Raw genomic sequence first — 22,185 nt, 5'->3', positions numbered from 1 at the left:
ACTCAAGAGAGATTCTTTGAGACAAAGAAAGTCAATTCTGATGATCAAAGTAGTTGGTTCATTCCAATTAACTTTGCAACATCTTTGACTCCAACCTTTGACACCGCAATCAGTCACTACTTTGATAATGAACTTCAAGAACTTACAATTCCAATCAGCAACTTCGATTTGAGCTATTGGTATGTCTTCAACAAGCAACAACTTGGATATTATCGAGTCAATTACGATACCACTAACTGGAAGTCATTAAGCTATGCATTGAACAGCAACGAATATTCAAAGATCCACATCATGAATCGTATGCAGTTGATTGATGACTCATTTGCTCTTGCACAAGGAGGATATATTGACTTGACTATTGCTTATGACATACTTAAATACCTCAATCGTGAAGATGACTTCTTCCCATGGTACGCAGGTTATCGATATCTCAATAGTTTGTTCACTGTTTACGGCAATAAGAACGAGAAGTTGATTGTGAGTATTAGACTATACCAGCTCGATTGTTCTAACTAATCATCCAATAATCCATTCCAGAAATTCTTCAACAAACTCTCAGACAAGTTCTATAGCAAATACAAGCTTGCAACACTAGGTTCGATTCCCGATGAAAATGTCCCAGATAGATATGGACGTGATTATGCAACATACTTCGCATGTAACAACAGAAATGAGCAATGTATTAAAGATTCATATGATGTACTTACAAGATTTGCTGACGAAGGTGTTCTAGTTCCAAATGGATTAGAAAGAATCTACTGTGCTGGTTTAAGAGGAGTTGGCAAGCAAGATCTGTTCACTAAAATATGGAATATCATGTCAAATACTGAAGATGCAGCATTCAAATCAACATTAATCAATGCATTGGGATGTTCTGATGATCAAGAAGCACTTAAAGCATATCTTGATTCCTCAATTGGCAGTGGAAATAGCGTCAATTATACAACTACACAGAGATTGACAGTTTTCAATGCTGTATTATCAAGTTATTCTGGTCTTCCAGCAGTTATTGAGTTCTTAAAACGGGAACTTAATGCAGCAGTTTCTAACTATCGCACACCATTGATGACACTTCTTACAAATGTAGCAAATTCAATAACAACTGAAGAAGATCAATTGATGTTCTTTTCATTCCTATTGACTCGTCCAGAACTTACTGGCGATAACGTTCTTTCTTTATCAAGGCTCATTGCAAATAATTTGAATCGTCAGAAATCTCCTCAATATTTACAGCACATGAATCAAATCGAGAGAATTCTTAATGAATGGGATCATGGAGTATCCGATGAAGGACAAGTTTGGAGAATTCCAAGAACATCCAAGCCTACTTTCTACAGAGTTCATCTTGATGTCAGGAACATCCACACTGGAGATCGTGCTTACTCTGGTGAAGCTACAATTTATGTCGACATCCTCGAAAAAACCGATCGCATCATATTCCATTCTAAGAATCAAGTCTTCAGTTCAATCAGTGCCATGAACTTAGACACAAATACTGAAATTGTCATATCTAGCTACCGACTCACTCCAGCTTATGAGACAATCATCGTCTATTTCGCAAAGGAACTTCCAGCTGGAGCCAAAATTTCAGTAAATTTGAAATATTCAGCAAGTCTTGTGACTGTAGTGACAGGCTTCTATCAAACATCATACAGCATGTATGGAATAACAAGATACGTTGGAGCGACACAATTCGAAGAAACTGGTGCAAGATATGCATTCCCATGCTATGATGAACCTTCATTTAAAGCCATCTTCCAGCTTTCATTCACTCATGACTCCTCAGTTAGTGTATACGCAAATACATTCGAAACAGTTGTTGATAAGTAAGTCTGATATACAATAATAATATAAATTTGCAGCATTAATATCCATTATATTTCTATTACAGCAAGGACAATACAACCACAACATCATTCGAACCATCACCAATCATGAGTTCATATCTCAATGCATTCGTTGTATCTGATTTGCAGTATATTGACAATTCAGAAACAAAGGCTGCTAATGAAACTCTACAAAGAATCATCGTCCGTGAAGACTCACTTGATAAGGCTTCATATGCATTGGAAAATTCAGTTGCAGCTTTAAAAGCATTAGAGGAATATGTTGGTTATAAATATGAATTACCTAAAGTAGATTCAGCTGGTATGCCAGGAAAGACTAATGCTATGGAGAACTGGTATGTATGGACATTGATATTGCTGCAGCTTGTTGTCTGTCCAATCATTGAAGTCTTTCTGAATAATTTAATTTTACTTTCAGGGGAATGATTATGTACAGAGAAAATGCAATGATTTATGACGTTGATATTGACAACGCACCACATACCCAGAAGTTCAGTGGAGTTAGAGTCATTTCTCATGAAATGTAAGTACCTTACTAACTTTTCTTGACCTAATACATCATTTAATACTAATTTGTTCTCCACAGTGCTCATCAATTCTTCGGAAATGCAGTAACATGTGCATGGTGGAGCTACATTTGGCTCAATGAAGGATTCGCTCAGTACTTACAATATAGATTGACTGACATGTTCTTACCTGATTGGAGAATGATTGACTTTATGAATGTACTGGCTGTGCAATCAACAGCATTCAGAGTTGATGCTAGACCAACTATACGTCAAATGACAAAAGATGCTAATTCTATTACTGAAATCGGCAATTTGTTTGACAGCGTTGCTTATGATAAATGTAAGTAGGATTGTGGGTTTTGGGTAAGAGTTATTTAATAAGCATCATTGTTGCTATTACAGCTGCTAGTGTACTTCGTATGTTTGACTACGCTATGGGATCAGACTTATTCAGACAAGCATTGAACCTTTACATCTCCACTTAGTAAGTATTTTCTCTGATTAAATTTTTTTATATGTCTTGACTACAATACCTGTATTGTTCTAAATCCAGTGATCATCAACCAGTCGTCTCACAAAACTTGATTGATTCATTCAAGGCAACATTCCAAAGAAACAACTACAATGCCTTCGATTTCGAAAGAGCATTCAGAACTTGGGAGACTCAACCAGGTGTCCCATTAATTCATGTTCGTTATGACTTGGAAACTGCTTCGTTCCGTATCAAACAGGAAAGATTCTTTGAACAGAAGAGCTTAAACAATAATGATCAATCTAGTTGGTACATTCCACTCAATTATGGAACTCAAAACAACCCCAACTTTGGCACTACATTAGCCACAGACTACTTCTTGAATGGAGAAGCTGAAAAAACAATTAGTGCAAATCCAGGCAACTGGTATGTCTTCAACAAACAACAGAGAGGCTACTATAGAGTCAACTATGATGAATCAAATTGGGTTGCATTGAGCAATGTTCTTAGCAGTTCCGATTACAATCAAATTCATGTCATGAATAGAGCTCAACTTGTTGATGACTCATTCTCACTTATCAATGCTGGATATTTGAATGACTATCAAACTGCTTATGACATCTTGAAATACTTGGTCAATGAAGATGATTACTTCCCATGGTACCCAGCAAATCGTCACATCAGTCCACTATTCACCGTCTTTGGATCTAAAAATGAAGCACTCAACGTAAGTAGAAGTTCAAAATTGAACATTCCAATATTTAATGATTTAAAATTCTTCTCCTTTACAGTCCTTCATCAGAAAACTCTCAGAGAAGTTCTATGCCAAATACAGACTTCCAACTGATCTTACCATTCCAAAAGACTCCATGCCTGAACGATATGGACGTGATTTAGCAACAAACCTTGCTTGTAATTCTGGAAATGACCAATGTTTGAAGGATGCATACTTGCTCGTTCAACAATATGCCGATAATGACATCAGAATTCCAAATGGATTAGAATCCATGTACTGTCATGGTTTTAGAGGAACTGATAAACAAGATGCATTTGTAAAGGTCTGGAGAAAGATGCAATTGACAGCGGATACAACATTCAAGACAACATTGATCAATGGCTTGGGATGTACCGATGACCAAACTGCACTCAAGGACTTCTTGGAATCAACACTCGGCTCAGGAGCTAGTCAAGTCAATTATACACAAGCAGAAAGACGTGCTGTATTCACATCAGTCTTGAAAAGTTATTCATCATTGCCAGTTGTTGTTAAGTTCCTCGAGAAATTCGAACTTGATGTTATTTCACGTTATGGATGGACTTTACCAACAATTCTTAACAATGTTGCTACAACAATCAAAACTAAGGATGATCAAATCATTTTCACTGACTACTTGTTGACATTGCAACATTTGAGTGTGGATGTGTTGGCCTCACTTTTGAAGACCATGTCCAACAACATGAATCAACAAACTACATTCACAAACGCAAGACAAATGGAAATTATCAAGACGATCGCAAATGAATGGGAATTCGGTATTATTGACGGACATCAGCTTAGATTACCAGAAACATCAATGCCTGAATATTACAAGATTCATCTTGATGTCAGCAACGTCCATACAGGAGCTCGTGCCTATTCAGGAGAAGTCAGAATTGATATTGTCATGCTTGAAATGTCCAATCGCATCATGTTCCATTCAAAGAATCAAGTCATTCATGAAATCAAGGCTTTTGAAAGAACAGTAGGAAGAGAAATCAAAGTTTCAGGATATCGTCTATTCCCATCAGCAGACACAATATTGATCTACTTCGAGAATGCTCTTAATTCGGGTGCTAAAATTTCTGTCAACATTAAATATTCCACAAGTTTGGGTGTTGCCTCTCCACCACACTTATTCGGATTCTTCCAAACATCTTACACAATGGATGGATCAACAAGATATGTTGCAGCTACACAGTTTGAACCAACTTATGCTCGATTAGCATTCCCATGTTATGATGAACCAGAATTTAAGGCAGTCTTTGAGCTTTCATTCTCACATCACTCTTCAGTCAATGTCTTTTCTAATACAATGGAGCATGTTCAAGCTGAGTAAGTAATCAATGATGTTAATCTGAAGTTAATCTAACCATATTCCTGCATTTTTCAGCAACGACGGTTCTGGAACATTCACAACACACTTCAAACCAACTCCAATCATGAGTTCATACTTGAATGCATTTGTCATTTCCGATTTCGCTTATATCAGCAATGCAAATTCAAAAGAACCTAATGATCCTCTGCAAAGAATAATAGTCCGTGAAGATTCTAGAGATAATGCTAGATTAGCATTGCAAAGTTCGACTTATGCATTGAGAGCTCTCGAAGAATTTGTTGGATTTAAGTATGAAATGGAGAAGCTTGATTCGGTTATGGTTCCTGGAATGGATGGTGCTATGGAAAACTGGGGATTAATTACTTACGATCCAAATTACTTACTTTTTAATGCAAGCAGCCCACATACTCAGATCTTTGATGGTGTCAGAGTGATTTCTCATGAAATGTAAGTTAGGCTTCCTGATACTTCAGTATTTGTAACATAAATTTCATTATTCAGTGCCCATCAATTCTTCGGAAACGCTGTCACATGCCACTGGTGGAGTTACCTTTGGATGAATGAAGGATTCGCTCAATACTTCCAATATAAACTTACAGACTTATATCGTCCAGAATTTAGAATGCAAGATTACATGAATATTCTCACAGTTCAAGGAACTGCATTTATTGCTGATGCCCGTAATACAACAAGAGCTATGACATCTAGTGCAACATCGCCATTAGAAATTGGAAGATTATTTGACTCGATTGCTTATGATAAATGTGAGTATTGAAGATGTTTAAGTGAGATCCATTCCAAAATTATTTACTTACAGCTGGAAGTGTTATTCGTATGTTTGAGTTTGCCATTGGAGAGTCATTATTCAGACAAGCATTGAAACTTTATGTCACCGTCAAGTAAGTTCTCTATTTCCTCAATATCCTTTAATATTCCCCCTAATAATCATGAAATTCCTATTCCAGCAACCACAAAGCTCCAGTCTCACAAGCACTTGTAGATGCATTCACAGAAACTCTTGCCAGAGCAGGACACAACAAGCTTAACTTCGACAGAGCATTCAGAACATGGGAAAGAACCAAGGGATATCCAGTCATTAATGTCACTTACATGTCAGATATTCAATCATTCAGAATCACACAAGAGCGATTCTTCAGCAACAAGGCACAAAGAGTTAATGATGGAAGCAGCTGGTATATTCCATTGAATTATGCAACAGCTAAGAATCCAAACTTTGATGATACATCAGTCACTGACTATTTCGTTGATGGATCAGACATGTGGAATATTTTATCACCACAACATGATTCACAGAGCTGGTATGTCTTTAATAAGCAACAACGAGGATACTATCGAGTCAATTATGATGAAAATAACTGGAAATTATTGAGCAATGCCCTCAGCAGTGCTGATTATAATAAGATTCATGTCATGAACAGAGCTCAGCTTATTGATGATTCATTCTCACTTGTCTCTGCTGGATATTTGAATGACTATGAAACTGCTTATGGTATCTTGAAATACTTGGTCAATGAAGATGACTTCTTCCCATGGTACACAGCCAACAGATACATCAATCCACTTTACAGCATTTTCGGAAACAAGAATGCAGTCTTGAATGTAAGTTGCTGCTTCATTCCTCCTCAAAACTTATGCATCTCAAGCTAAAATTGAATTTTTAATTCCAGAACTTCGTCAAGAAACTTTCCGAGAAATTCTATAACAAGTACAAGCTTCCAGCTAACCTAGTCATTCCTAACGACATCATTCCTGAACGTTATGGACGCTCACTAGCAATGAACCTAGCTTGCGTTGCTGGAAACGAACAATGCTTACAAGACACACTAAAACTTGTCAACAACTATTCAAATTTCAGTCAGCCCATTCCTAAAGGATTAGAGAGCATCCTTTGCCATGGAATGAGAGGAACCGGAAAAATTGAATCATTCGCTGCTTTATGGAGAGTTTCACAAGTCACTGCTGACACTCAATGGAAAATTACACTTTTGAATGCTTTGGGTTGTACATCCGATGAACAAGCATTGTATGACTTGTTGGAATCTACATTAGGATCTGGAAGTGGAAATGTCAATTACACTTTAAGCACTCGTCAAGCTGTATTCACTGGATCACTTCAAAGTGATGTTGTAGTTCCAGTTTTTGTCAAATTCATGAACAAACATTCAGCCTTTGCCGTTTCATACTTCCGACAAACAATGACAGAACTTATCACCAGAGTAGCTAATACAGTAAGAACTAGGGACGATCAGCTTATTTTGCTTGACTACATGACAACTGTTGAAGCTTTATCTGGAGATGATTTCAAGGCAATTGCATCAATCATGTCTAATGCAATTAGTCAGCAACAGCAGAGTCAATATGCTCGTCAAATTCAACTGATGAGTCAGATATATCCATTGGAATCTTAGTGATAATCCTAGTGATATTTTTTAATAGTTTTAAGAGTTTAAGTACTAAAAGTTGTAAAGGAATTTTGTAAATAGTTATGGAAGGTTGAATGAACTGTATAATCGGTTAAGGATCTATAAATTGTCTGATTGGTGCTATAAGGTCACTTAAGAAGTGAATTGTCATTTAAGATTAATAAATTGTAATAAAACGTCTAAGTGGATAACATGACATAATGTCTAGTTGATCATTAGACCTACTGCCGGTTGTTTCGGTCGACTTATGACAGTGGACCACTCGTCATGATGTCAAGTTAATAACTAGATCTAGGCTAATGACTGTCGACCGTAGGTCTAGTTGTTAGTCGAGCGTGACAGTCAATCTTAGGTCTAGTTATTAGTCGAAAGTCACAATAGACCATAGGTCTAGCCATTAACTAGACATTTTGTCAAGTTATCCACTCGAGACGGCACCAAATGAGCAATATTACATCAATTATTAACTATTAATTGATAATGTTCTAGCTAGCTTGTTATCAATGATATAACTTTATATTAATCAAGTACCATGACTATTCATTTGTAACAAATGATTATGATTATCAGTTATATCAATTATGTTGCAAGTGCACTTGAAGTATCCCGAGTAGTTCAAATCGGTTAGTCGATCTAAAATCTATCAACCGGCAGGCGTGACCCTGACTTAGATTCGGCATCATGCCAAAATCACGCCGACTTGCCAGGGACGAATGGGAAATTTTGGAAGTTAGGGATTTGGCCCTGAAATCCACCACCCCTAAATACGCCTCTCCTGCTTGTTACCGGATTTTGGATCGATTAACCGACTTGTGCTTATCGGGTCTACCTAAGATTTGATCAAACGCTATATTTAGTATCATTTTAGACACGACCAGCTCAATAAATGTTCAAGTATCTATTTCAAATATTCCCATAAATAAATCACTTTTTAATGTCATAAAAAAATCAGTAATTTAATTATTATTGCAGACAGTAATTCGCTTAACTTGATCGATGGTTATTCCACTACTCGAGATTGTCGCGTGACGATTTGTACGCGATGACGAAGGATTACTTTCAAAAAATAATTACTATTATTTTTCAATTTAATCTTATCGCTATAAGTAGCATAGCCATAAACTGGTAATAAGACATGTAATCCCTATCAGTCAATTGAATTATCAGCGAATTGATAAATTTGGTACTCGAAAAATTTGGCATAAAAGTCAAAGATTTTCCTGTTCTAAGCTCAGTTTTATTTTTTCGGGGTAAGTGAAAAATGGTGAAGTGGAAAATAAGTAGTGGATTAATAGTGCTAGTGGCTGTGGTGATAACAGTGATAAGTGCACTGCCTCCTAAAGCATTTGATAATGATGTTGAGGCATTGAATGATATAAAGCCATTTGCTGATGATGGACGCTTACCCAAAGATGTGGTTCCAGTGCATTATGACTTGAGGCTTACCACAAATGTCCATAATAGTGGAAATCGCGCATTTACTGGATTTGTGAAAATTTTAGTTAAAGTTGTGCAGGAAACGAACCAAATTGTGTTACATAATAGAGGATTAACCATCAATTATGTGAATTTGTTGACTAAATCTGGAGCTAGTTCCATTGAAGTCACTTTTACTAATGATGCTTCAAGAGAATTCCTTGTTATCAATCCTGTAAGTCCACAAGTTGTTATGCCAACCGGAGGTGAATTTTATGTTGAAATTTCCTTCAACGGCAACTTAAGAACCGACATGGGTGGATTTTATCGATCTTTGTACTACGTTAAAGGCGAGACATTGCCTAGGTGAGAATTTTTCTTAATTTTAAGTGCCTTACTATCGCTACTGGCCATAAAACCTTATCTCATAAATTACAGCAATAATTACTGACTTAATATGATAAAAAATTGTTTGTTGTTACTTAATTCAGATACCTAGCTGCAACTCAATTCCAGTCAACATCAGCTCGTAGTGCTTTCCCAAATTTCGATGAACCAGCATTAAAAGCCACTTTTACATTGGCAATCACACATGCATCACACTATGAAGCTATATCCAATATGAATGGAGTTCGTACCAAAAAGTAAATGAACTTAAAATAGAATCAAGCACTTCAGATTCTTATCATTGTTATTTAATTTACAGTCCCGACAGCACAACAACAACAACCTTCGATGAGTCTCCAATTATGTCTTCCTATTTACTTGCTTTTGTAGTTTCTGATTTTGCTTACCGTAGCATGTACAATGGACCTGATAAGACAGAACATCGTATCTATGCTCGTGAAGAGGATGTTGAGAATGTGAAGTTGGCTCTTGTAAATGGAGACATATTTTTGAGAAAATTAGAGGAATATTGCGACTATGCTTATGAAATTCCAAAGATGTACTCTGCAGCCATTCCTGATTTTGCTGCTGGAGCTATGGAAAACTGGTAAGTTGATCTCGATGATGTATTATGCTTTATGCTACAATATAACTTAATTTTCAAGGGGACTTATCTTGTACAAGGAACAATACCTAATTGTCACTGAAGAATCACATCCTAGAGAAATATTCAACATGTGGGCTGTAACTGCTCATGAATTGTAAGTCATTTAACTAGTTATCAGTCACCCTAAAATACATTAATCAACTTTTCATCCTCAGAGCTCATCAATTTTTCGGAAACTTAGTAACCTATGACTGGTGGGATAAAATTTGGCTTAATGAAGGATTCGCATCATTCTTTGAATATGTCTTAGTTGAATTAGCATATCCAAATGAAGGATTCCGAGGACATTTCAACACACGAGCAACACAAAATGCATTTAGACGTGATTCTTTACATTCAACACAGCCAATGACCACAGAACTCCAAAAACCAACCGAAATCAACTACGATAAAGGTGGTGCGGTTATTCGAATGTTCCAATATACAATGGGCGATGAATTATTTAAAGCTACACTTAATAAATATCTTATTGATAAGTGAGTTAATTTTGAAAATAGAATCTGACAATCTTAATCTTTAAGCTTTATTTAAGTACTTGAAATCACTAATTAATTATTATTTTTTTTAGCAATCATAAACCTGTTAATACAGAAGATTTATTGAGGGCATTTGAGGAGATATTAGCTGCGGCTGGAGGTATTAATGGACTGGACATCACTAGAGCCTTTAAGACATGGGAATTGCAAAAAGGATATCCAATGATCACAGTGACATTCAACTCAGCCACAAATCAATTTGAGGTTACTCAGGAACGTTACTTGTCGATCTCAGAAGAGAAATTGGCTGACAACAGCAGCTGGTACATTCCATTGAGTTATACAACCGGTGTAGTTCCAGACTTTGACAAAGTCATCTTTACTGATTACTTCTTGGACGGAACAACTCAGAAAAATATTTCAACAGCTGGAATTTCAGGATTTGATGGAAGTCAGTGGTTCATCTTCAATATCCAGCAACTCGGCTACTATCGTGTTAATTATGATGAAAGTAACTGGAGAAAGATCATCGCAATCCTCAATAGCGATAATTATGAACAAATCCATGTCCTTAATCGTGCACAACTTGTTGATGATGCCTTAACATTCGCATTTGATGGAGTCATTTCCTATGATATTGCATTTGGTGTTGTAAGCTACTTACAACGTGAAACAAACTACATTCCTTGGTATCCAGTCTCAATTCACTTCGACAAACTTGATTATATCTTGAAAGGAACTCCACTTCATAATTCATTCAGAAGATTTGTCAGAAAAATGATCAGAAGAATGTATGTCATCAATGGACTTGAAGATATTCCATCAGATCCAGTTATTAATAAATTTGCAAGAGATTTGTCAATCGACTGGACATGCAAAATGGGTGACCAAAAATGCTTAAGCTACGCACGCTCACAATTGACAAAGGAAAATCCCAAAGCAGTCGAGCTTGCACTTCTCTGCAATGGATTCAAAGGCCTCAATAGACAAACTGAATTCGTCAGTGTCTACAGAAAGTTCCAAGAATCAAGCGATCAAAATGATCGATTAAGATACCTCGATGCTCTTCTTTGCTCATCAGATCCAAAGACAGTTAGTGATTTACTTGAGACTACTATTGGATCTGGATCTGAGTCATTCTACAGATCACATGAACGTTCCAGAATTTACAGTCAATTAGTTTCAAGAAGTTCAGTTGGATTGGAAGTTTTACTCAACTTTATTGTCCGTTTCTATGATGAAATCCGTTCTGTGTAAGTATATTAAAGCTATAGACTATAGGAATTGTTATTGAACTGATTCTCTCTCTTCCTTTAGCAATGGAAATGTCTTTGACAGTTGGTTAACAACAGCTTCACGCCGCATTTCTGACCTTGAAGATGAAAAACTTATTTTCCAAACTATCGACCAACTTGAAGCAGCAGGCAGAACATTTGGTCCAAATCTTCGTGCAAATATTGCTAATAATATTCAACAGAACCGTGAATTTACATCTGGTGCACGATATCGCGACAGCTTGTTGTTCATCAATAATTACTTTGAAGCCATTGATGACGAGGAACAGCAATTAAGATTGCCACAAACATCAGAACCACAAATGTACAGAATCAAGTTGAATGTTCCACAAATCCAAAATGGAGGTTTAGGATTCACCGGTGATGTCTCAATTGACATCATGATTAAGCAAACTACTGACAGAATCATGTTCCATTCCAAGCAACAAACAATCAATGAATTGAGAGTTTGGGATAGATTCGGAAATGAAATTCAAGTCCTTGACTTCAGCATTCAAACTGCTGGAGATTCATTGACAATTTACTTCTTGGACACTTTGAGTGCTGGAACTAAAATCACAGTCAACATTAAGTATTCCGCGAATCTCTTGACATCAAGCACTGGATTCTACCGTACATCTTATTCAGAAAATGGACGAACAAGATATTTGGCCACTACACAATTCCAGCCAACAGGAGCTCGTTATGCCTTCCCTAACTACGATGGTGAGTTGTTACTAGTTAAAAGTTGTTCTGGATCATCACAATTCCTTTATTTCAGAGCCTGGCTTCAAAACTCCATTCGAGTTGAGTATCACTCATGACAAGTCATATTCAGCTATTGCAAATACATTTGGAATCGACTTTGACAAGTAAGTTATCTAAACAGCGGTAGCTTCGGCACTACTACGTTGATCAAGTTGATGGCAAGCCTTGATGGTGCCCTGACAGCATTTTATGGATCAATATTCAAATATTAAATTCAATTCTGATATTTCAGTGGCGATGGAACAGTAACAACAGAATTCGAGAGAACTCCAATCATGAGTTCATATCTCTTGGCATTTGTCGTATCCGAATTCGCACATATCACAAATGAAGATACCCGAGGAACACGCGAAACTTTACATAGAGTTTGGACTAAGCCTGATTCAATTTCCAAAGCACATTACGGTCTAGATAATTCAGTCAAGGCTTTGAAGGTTTTAGAGAATTACTGTGGCTTTGATTATGTTCTTCCAAAGGTTGACTCTGCAGCTATTCCAAACAAAAATTCAGCTATGGAAAATTGGTAAATTTCACATAATTATGGATTGAATATAGAACTGATCTTTCACTTTTTAATTTTAGGGGTATGGTAACATACTGGGAAACAGCTATGATCTATCAAGAAGACTTCAACAACATCTCGCATTCATTGAAATTAAGTGGAGTTACCGTCATTGCTCATGAATTGTAAGATTGATTAACATTTAAAATTGTTGGAACTGAAATTTAAATTCGTATATTTTCCAGGGCCCATCAGTTCTTTGGTGATGCTGTTACTTGCCAATGGTATGTATGAACAAGATCCTCTGAAAGACAATGGGTACACTCACTTAATGAGCGTGCTCATCATTGCCTGTTAGGGATCAATCCATTTAATACTGTCTTCTTCCAGGTGGAGTCAAATCTGGTTGAACGAAGGTTTTGCAACACTTTTCGAACGTGTAATTGTCGACATTTTGGAGCCAACATGGAGATCTCATCACTTTATGAATGCATTTTCAATCCACAATCGTGCATTCCTTAATGACGCAAGAGACACAACCAGACCAATGACTTGGGATGTGAATACATTGACTCAAATCAGCAATGCATTCGATAGAATTGCTTATGAGAAATGTAAGCAGCATTAAACTTATTCCTTAAAGAAATTAATTAAGATTAATTTATTCTATAGCTGGTGCTGTCTTGAGAATGTTCTTGTACACAGTTGGAGAAAGTAATTTCAAGAAAGCAATTCAGAAATACCTAAAAACCTAGTAAGTAACTCCATTCTTAATAAATATTCATCTAGTAACATCCAAAAATCTAATTCCAGCAATCAAAAGCCAGTCATTTCACAAAACTTGGTCGACTCATTCGTTACTACTTTGCAAGAAAATAATGCAAACAGATTTGACTTCGACAGAGCTTTCAGAACATGGGAGAACCAAAGAGGCTACCCATTACTCAATGTCAAGTATGATCCAACATCCAGAGCATTCCGTCTCACTCAAGAGAGATTCTTTGAGACCAAGAAAGTCAATTCTGATGACCAAAGCAGTTGGTTCATTCCAATTAACTTTGCAACATCTTTGACTCCAACCTTTGATACCGCAATCAGTCACTATTTTGATAATGAAGTTCAAGAACTTACAATTCCAATCAGCAACTTCGATTTGAGCTACTGGTATGTCTTCAACAAACAACAACTTGGATATTATCGAGTCAACTACGATACTACTAACTGGAAGTCATTGAGCTATGCATTGAACAGCAATGAATATTCTAAGATCCACATCATGAATCGTATGCAGTTGATTGACGACTCATTTGCTCTTGCACAAGGAGGATATATTGACTTGACCATTGCCTATGACATCCTTAAATATCTTGATCGTGAAGATGACTTCTTCCCATGGTACGCATGCTATCGTTATCTCAATAGTTTGTTTACTATTTACGGCAATAAGAACGAGAAGTTGGTCGTAAGTATGAAGCTTTATAATAAAGTTACAATCACTAATCTTACCAATTCATTCCAGAAATTCTTCAACAAACTCTCAGACAAATACTACAACAAATTCAAGCTAGCATCAAAGGGCACAATTCCAAATGAAAATGTCCCAGATAGATATGGACGTGATTATGCAACATACTTCGCTTGTAACAACAGAAACGAACAATGTCTTAAAGATTCATATGATGTACTTACAAGATTTGCTGACGAAGGTGTTCTTGTACCAAATGGATTAGAAAGAATCTACTGTACTGGTTTAAGAGGAACTGGTAAATTAGAATTGTTCGCAAAGATTTGGAATATCATGTCAAAAACATCAGACACATCATTCAAGTCAACTCTTATTGGAGCTTTGGGATGCTCTGAAGATCCAGTCGCACTTAAAGACTATCTCGATTCCTCAATTGGTGATGGTAACAGTGTCAACTATACAACTGCACAGAGATTGGCAGTTTTCAATGCTGTATTAACCAGTAACGCAGGTCTTGCAGCTGCTATTGACTTCTTAAAACGAGAACAAAGTTCAGCAACATCTAGATATGGTACATCATTGATGACTCTTCTTACAAACATGGCAAACACAATCAGAAATGAGGAAGATCAATTGTTGTTCCTTTCATTCTTAATTACTCGCACTGAACTTACAGGTGATAACTTCTTGTCACTCACACGTATTATTTCAAACAATATGGACAGACAGAAATTAGCACAATATACTCAGCACATGAATCAAATTGAAAGAATTCTTAATGAATGGGACAGCGGAGTGTCAGATGAAGGACAAGTATGGAGACTTCCAAAGAATTCTAAGCCAACTTACTATAGAGTTCATCTTGATGTCAGGAACATCCACACTGGAAATCGTGCTTACTCTGGTGAAGCTACAATGCATGTCGATATCCTCGAAAAGACAGACCGCATCATATTCCATTCCAAGAATCAAGTCTTCAGTTCAATCAGTGCCATAAATCTTGGAACAAATAGTGAAATTGTCATTTCTAGCTATAGACTCACTCCAGCTTATGAAACAATCATCGTCTATTTCGCAAATGAACTTCCAGCTGGAACCAAGATTTCAGTAAACCTTAAATACACAACAAGTCTTGCAACATCATCTACTGGCTTCTATCAGACATCATACAGCATGTATGGAAGAACCAGATATATTGGAACAACACAATTTGAAGAAACTGGTGCAAGATATGCATTCCCATGCTATGATGAACCAGAATTTAAAGCAATCTTCCAGCTTTCATTCACTCATGACTCCTCAGTTAGCGTATTCGCAAACACATTCGAAACAGTTGTTGATAAGTAAGTCTGATAAATATTTTAATATAAATTTGCGGCATTAATATCCATAAAATTTTTATTGCAGCAACGACAATACAACCACAACATCATTCGAACCATCACCAATCATGAGTTCATATCTCAATGCATTCGTTGTATCTGATTTGCAGTATATTGACAATTCAGAAACAAAGGCTGCTAATGAAACTCTACACAGAATCATCGTCCGTGAAGATTCACTCGGAAAGGCTCCTTATGCATTGGACAATTCAATTGCCGCTCTCAAGGCACTTGAGGAATATGTTGGATATAAATATGAATTACCTAAAGTAGATTCAGCTGGTGTTCCTGGAAAGTCTGGTGCTATGGAAAATTGGTATGTTTGTGTTGTATCTGTTGGAAGTGCTGAATAATTTGATTTTGTTGTCTTTTATAGGGGAATGATTATCTACAGAGAAAATGCAATGATTTATGATGAAGATCCTGACAAAGTATCACATACACAAAAGTTCAGTGGAGTTAGAGTTATTTCCCATGAATTGTAAGTTGGTGCTATCATTCTATCCTGCATTAAACTAATGCCTATTCTAAATCTCCCCTCCAGAGCTCATCAGTTCTTCGGAAATGCAGTAACCTGCTCATGGTGGAGCTACATTTGGCTCAATGAAGGTTTCGCCCAACTTTTGCAGTACACATTGACCGACATGTTCCAACCAGATTGGAGAATGATTGATTTCATGAATATTTTAGCTGTACAATCAACAGCATTCAGAGTTGATGCTAGACCAACCATCCGTGCAATGACAACTGAGGCAAATACAATCACAGAAATCGGCAATTTGTTTGACAGCATTGCTTATGATAAATGTGAGTAGGATTGTAGGTTTTGGATAAGAATTGTTTAATAATCATCTTTGTTGCTATTATAGCTGCTAGTGTCCTTCGTACTTTTGAACATGCTATGGGATCAAACTTATTCAGACAAGCATTGAACCTTTACATCTCCACTTAGTAAGTATTTTTCAAATTTTGATTTTTAAGGAAGCTTGCTATAATCTCGCTTTTACTTCCAGTGATCACCAACCAGCTGTATCGCAAAACTTGATCGATTCATTCAAGACAATATTCCAAAGAAACAACTTCAATGCCTTCGATTTTGAAAGAGCTTTCAGAACCTGGGAAACTCAACCAGGTGTTCCATTAATTCATGTTCGTTATGACTTGGAAACTGCTTCGTTCCGTATCAAACAGGAAAGATTCTTTGAACAGAAGAGCTTAAATAACAATGATAAATCTAGTTGGTATATTCCACTCAATTATGGAACTCAAAACAATCCAAACTTTGGCACTACATTAGCTACTGATTACTTCTTGAATGGAGAAGCTGAAAAGACAATTAGTGCAAATCCAGGCAACTGGTATGTCTTCAATAAGCAACAGAGAGGATACTATCGTGTCAATTATGATGAATCAAATTGGGTTGCATTGAGCAATGTCCTCAGCAGTTCCGATTACAATCAGATTCATGTCATGAACAGAGCTCAACTTGTTGATGACTCATTCTCACTTGTTAATGCTGGATATTTGAACGACTATCAAACAGCTTATGACATCTTGAAATACTTGGTCAATGAAGATGATTACTTCCCATGGTACCCAGCAAATCGTCACATCAGTCCACTCTACACAGTCTTTGGATCTAAAAATGAAGCATTAAACTCTTTCATCAGAAAACTCTCAGAGAAGTTCTATGCCAAATACAGACTTGCAGCTGACGTCACCATTCCAAAGGATTCATTACCTGAACGCTATGGACGTGAATTGGCAACAAATCTTGCTTGTAATTCTGGAAATGACCAATGTTTGAAGGATGCATACTCACTCGTTCAACAATATGCCAATGATGACATTAGAATTCCAAATGGATTAGAAACAATTTACTGTCATGGTTTCAGAGGAACTGATAAACAAGATGCGTTTGTCAAGGTCTGGAGAAAGATGCAATTGACAGCAGATACAACATTCAAGTCAACATTGATCAATGGCTTGGGATGTACTGATGACCAAACTGCTCTTAAGGACTTCTTGGAATCAACACTCGGTTCAGGAGCTAGTCAAGTCAATTATACACAAGCTGAACGACGTGCTGTATTCACATCTGTCTTGAAGAGTTATTCATCATTGCCAGTTGTTGTTAAGTTCTTAGAGAAATTCGAACTTGACATTATTTCACGCTATGGATGGACTTTACCAACAATTCTTAACAATGTTGCCACAACAATCAAAACTAAGGATGATCAAATCATTTTCACTGACTACTTATTGACCTTGCAACATTTGAGTGTTGATGTATTGGCCTCACTTTTGAAGACCATGTCCAACAACATGAATCAACAAACTACATTCACAAATGCAAGACAAATGGAAATTATCAAGACAATCGCAAATGAATGGGAATTTGGAATTATTGATGGACATCAGCTAAGATTACCAGAAACATCAATGCCAGAATATTACAAGATTCATCTTGATGTCAGAAATGTCCATACAGGAGCTCGTGCATACTCTGGAGAAGTCAGAATTGATATTGTCATGCTTGAAATGACTAATCGCGTCATGTTCCACTCAAAGAATCAAGTTATTCATGAAGTTAAGGCTTTTGAAAGAACAGCAGGAAGAGAAATCAAAGTTTCAGGATATCGTCTATTCCCATCTGCAGACACAATCTTAATCTACTTCGAAAATGCTCTTAATTCAGGTGCTAAGATTTCTGTCAACATCAAATACTCTACAAGCTTATTAACTGATCAATTTGGATTCTATCAAACATCATATAGCATGTATGGATCAACAAGATATGTTGCAGCTACACAGTTTGAACCAACAAGAGCCAGATATGCATTCCCATGTTATGACGAACCAGAATTTAAGGCAGTCTTTGAGCTTTCATTCTCACATCACTTCACAGTCAATGTATTTTCTAATACTATGGAGCATGTTGTTGCTGAGTAAGTAGGCTTTAATTCTAATCCAAAGTCAATCTCACCATATTCTTACATTTTTCAGCAATGACGGTTCCGGAATATTCACAACACATTTCAAGCCATCTCCAGTCATGAGCTCGTACTTGAATGCTTTTGTTGTGTCAGACTTCACATACATCAGCAATGCAAACACTAAAGGACCAACTGAAACTCTACAAAGAATAATCGTTAGTGAAGACTCAATTGAAAAGGCTGATTTAGCATTAGAAAGTTCAGTTGCTGCTTTGAAAGCTCTTGAGGAATATGTTGGATTCAAATATGAATTAGAGAAGCTTGATTCCGTTATGGTTCCTGGAAAGGGTGGTGCTATGGAGAACTGGTAAGACAGCTCAGTCTTTGTAATGAGAGTTTTTATTCATTTTGCATAATTTTTAGGGGATTAATTACTTACGTACCAACTGCATTAGTATATGATGTCGATTCAAAGGACAGTCCACATTCCCAAGTTTTCAGTGGAGTTAGACTTATTTCTCATGAAGTGTAAGTCATACTTAATTTAATCAAATTAGGAACTTATTGAATATTCAACTAATTTTTTAGTGCCCATCAAATTTTCGGAAATGCTGTAACATGTCATTGGTGGAGTTACATCTGGCTCAATGAAGGATTTGCTCAATACTTACAATACAAGCTTACTGATATGTGGTTACCAGAATGGAGAATGCAGGATTACATGAATATTCTCACAGTTCAAGGATCTGCATTCATTGCTGATGCTCGTAACACAACAAGAGCTATGACATCTGGTGCAACAACACTATCAGAAATTAGTGGATTGTTTGATACAATTGCTTATGATAAATGTGAGTATTGAACTTAGACATGACTTGAGAATCTCAAACTAATATGGATGTTTACTTATAGCTGGAAGTGTCCTTCGTATGTTTGAGTATGCCATTGGAGAACCATTATTCAGACAAGCATTGAACCTTTATGTCACCGTCAAGTAAGTTCTTTAATTCCACAATTTTCTTCATGATAACCATCAACTTCCATTTCAGCAACCACAAAGCTCCAGTCTCACAAGCACTTATGGATGCATTCACAGAAACACTATCCAGATATGGATACAACAAGCTTGACTTCGACAGAGCATTCAGAACATGGGAAAGAACAAAGGGATATCCAGTCATTAACGTCACTTACATGTCAGATATTCAATCATTCAGAATCACACAAGAACGATTCTTTAGCAACAAGGCACAAAGAGTTAATGATGGAAGCAGCTGGTATATTCCATTGAATTATGCAACAGCTAAGAATCCAAACTTTGATGATACATCAGTCACTGACTATTTCGTTGATGGATCAGACATGTGGAATATTTTATCACCACAACATGATTCACAGAGCTGGTATGTCTTTAATAAGCAACAACGAGGATATTATCGAGTCAATTATGATGAAAATAACTGGAAATTATTGAGCAATGCACTCAGCAGTGCTGATTATAATAAGATTCATGTCATGAACAGAGCTCAGCTTATTGATGATTCATTCTCACTTGTCTCTGCTGGATATTTGAATGACTATGAAACTGCTTATGGTATCTTGAAATACTTGGTCAATGAAGATGACTTTTTCCCATGGTACACAGCGAACAGATACATCAATCCACTTTACAGCGTTTTTGGAAACAAGAATGCAGTCTTGAATGTAAGTTTATGCTTTATTACTGCTTATCTTAAGCTAATACTGAATTTTCAATTCCAGAACTTCGTCAAGAAGCTTTCCGAGAAATTCTACAACAAGTACAGACTTGGATCAAATCAAGTCATTCCTTACGACATCATTCCTGAACGTTATGGACGATCATATGCAATGAATCTTGCCTGTGTTGCTGGAAACGAACAATGTTTAGCAGATACTCTTACTCTCGTCACAAACTATGCCAATTTCAGTCAGCCAATTCCTAAAGGATTAGAGAGCATCCTTTGCCATGGTATGAGAGGACCCAACGCTTATGACACATTTGTTGCCTTATGGAGAGTTTCACAACTCACAGCTGATGCTGCATGGAAGACAACTTTATTAAATTCATTGGGATGCACAAATGATGAAGAATTATTGTACGACTACTTAGAATCAGCACTTGGATCAGGAAGTGGCAGTGTCAATTACACAACTGCAAATCGTCAAGCTGTATTCTCAGCTGCACTTCAAAGCAAAGTCATTGTTCCAGTATTCGTTAGATTTATGAACAAACATTCAGCCGCAGCTGTATCCAACTTTAGATACACATTAGGACAGTTGATCACTATGGTTGCCAATACAGTCAAAACAAGAGATGACCAAATCCTACTCCTTGATTACATTGCAACAGTTCCTGCCTTATCAGGAGATGATTTGAAGACAATTATAGGAATCATGTTTAATGCACTTAATCAACAGCAACAAGCTCAATATGCTCGACAAATTCAATTGATGGCACAAATCTTTCCATTAGATCCAGATAATGTTGATACAACAGTTGTAAGAGCTTAATCTGAGAAATTAGACAAGAACCTTGAAGATGTTGATGAAAAAATTATTTCAATGATTTGACTATCTTAGGGAATTTTTAAGGAACAAAATCAAAATTGGACCTAAAATTTAAAATTTTTAATAAAAAAATTTGTTAAAAAAATGTTTTCAAAATTTAAAGAAATTGGCACAAATTGATATAAAAATTAATCATAAATCATAAGCTTAATTCATTGCCATGTCATAAATTCATAGCTTTTTGAAAACATTTACATGTTCCATAAAATCAGGAGCAAGTTGTGTCTGGAAATTTTTTCATCAATATTTTTGGATGTTCAAATTCTTTGTGCTGATTTTTAAATAAAGTTGACTTTTTGAATTAACTGTTCCTTTTCAGGGTCCTAGAATTACATCAACAGAACCAATTGATGATACAACAACAACTACGAGTGCCCCAACAACAACTACGAGTAGGCCAACTACAACCACGAGTGGTCCAACAACAACAACAACACCGGAACCAACTGGTGATACAACAACTACAAGCAGCACAACAACAAGCACCACAACAACTACAAGCTCTCCGACCACAACGACAACCACTCCAACAACAACGACGACCACTCCAACCACAACGACCACAACGAAAATAGATGACCCAACATCACCAGAAACAAGCCCTTCGACACAAGCTTCAACAACTCCAAGTGGTTCAATGTCAGTCAGTGCGAATCAGATGATATTATTTTTGTGTGCTGTAATGGCAATCGTATTTAGAAATTAATAAGAATAATTGTTTTGTTGGGCATTTTAGATGAAAACTTAACTTTTATAGAATTGAATTGGAATATTTAATAAAGTCAATGAAGACCGATTGGGCTAAGATACGTTGGAACTAGTCATCAACAGGGCAATAACAAGCCGTTAGCTAGTTATGACGTATTTTTGTCAAATCGGGAAAGCATTAAATTATATCAAAATTGAAATTGACGTAATTTATTGAATGTGGGAGCCAGAGTTGCAAAACAGGCAC

General features: G+C 36.5%; 1 protein-coding gene across 1 annotated transcript; it reads left to right on the top strand.

The window, feature by feature from the left end:
* Nucleotides 1-158: 158 nt before the first annotated feature.
* LOC139101030 (uncharacterized) lies at nucleotides 159-22,138 on the top strand. Its single transcript, XM_070653893.1, has 41 exons — nucleotides 159-477; nucleotides 538-1,826; nucleotides 1,892-2,182; nucleotides 2,266-2,370; nucleotides 2,434-2,696; nucleotides 2,759-2,840; nucleotides 2,910-3,555; nucleotides 3,620-4,920; nucleotides 4,979-5,371; nucleotides 5,426-5,688; nucleotides 5,742-5,823; nucleotides 5,890-6,544; nucleotides 6,613-7,352; nucleotides 7,939-7,991; nucleotides 8,628-9,150; nucleotides 9,276-9,428; nucleotides 9,491-9,778; nucleotides 9,837-9,932; nucleotides 9,994-10,314; nucleotides 10,407-11,567; nucleotides 11,632-12,314; nucleotides 12,370-12,460; nucleotides 12,589-12,879; nucleotides 12,939-13,043; nucleotides 13,104-13,142; nucleotides 13,249-13,472; nucleotides 13,531-13,612; nucleotides 13,672-14,320; nucleotides 14,378-15,666; nucleotides 15,731-16,021; nucleotides 16,082-16,186; nucleotides 16,250-16,512; nucleotides 16,575-16,656; nucleotides 16,719-18,653; nucleotides 18,712-19,008; nucleotides 19,065-19,169; nucleotides 19,230-19,492; nucleotides 19,554-19,635; nucleotides 19,691-20,345; nucleotides 20,403-21,161; nucleotides 21,550-22,138. Exons 1-41 carry the CDS (start codon nucleotides 292-294, stop codon nucleotides 21,934-21,936), a joined length of 17,568 nt encoding a protein of 5,855 aa, XP_070509994.1. The 5' UTR covers nucleotides 159-291; the 3' UTR covers nucleotides 21,937-22,138.
* The last annotated feature ends 47 nt before the right edge of the window (nucleotides 22,139-22,185 follow it).

The sequence above is a fragment of the Chironomus tepperi genome, unplaced genomic scaffold (assembly GCF_022539635.2).
Source record: "Chironomus tepperi strain 1889 unplaced genomic scaffold, CSIRO-AGI_Ctep_v1 contig_73, whole genome shotgun sequence".
NCBI classification, from domain to species: Eukaryota; Metazoa; Arthropoda; class Insecta; order Diptera; family Chironomidae; genus Chironomus; species Chironomus tepperi.
This window is presented reverse-complemented; position numbering and strand designations above follow the sequence as displayed.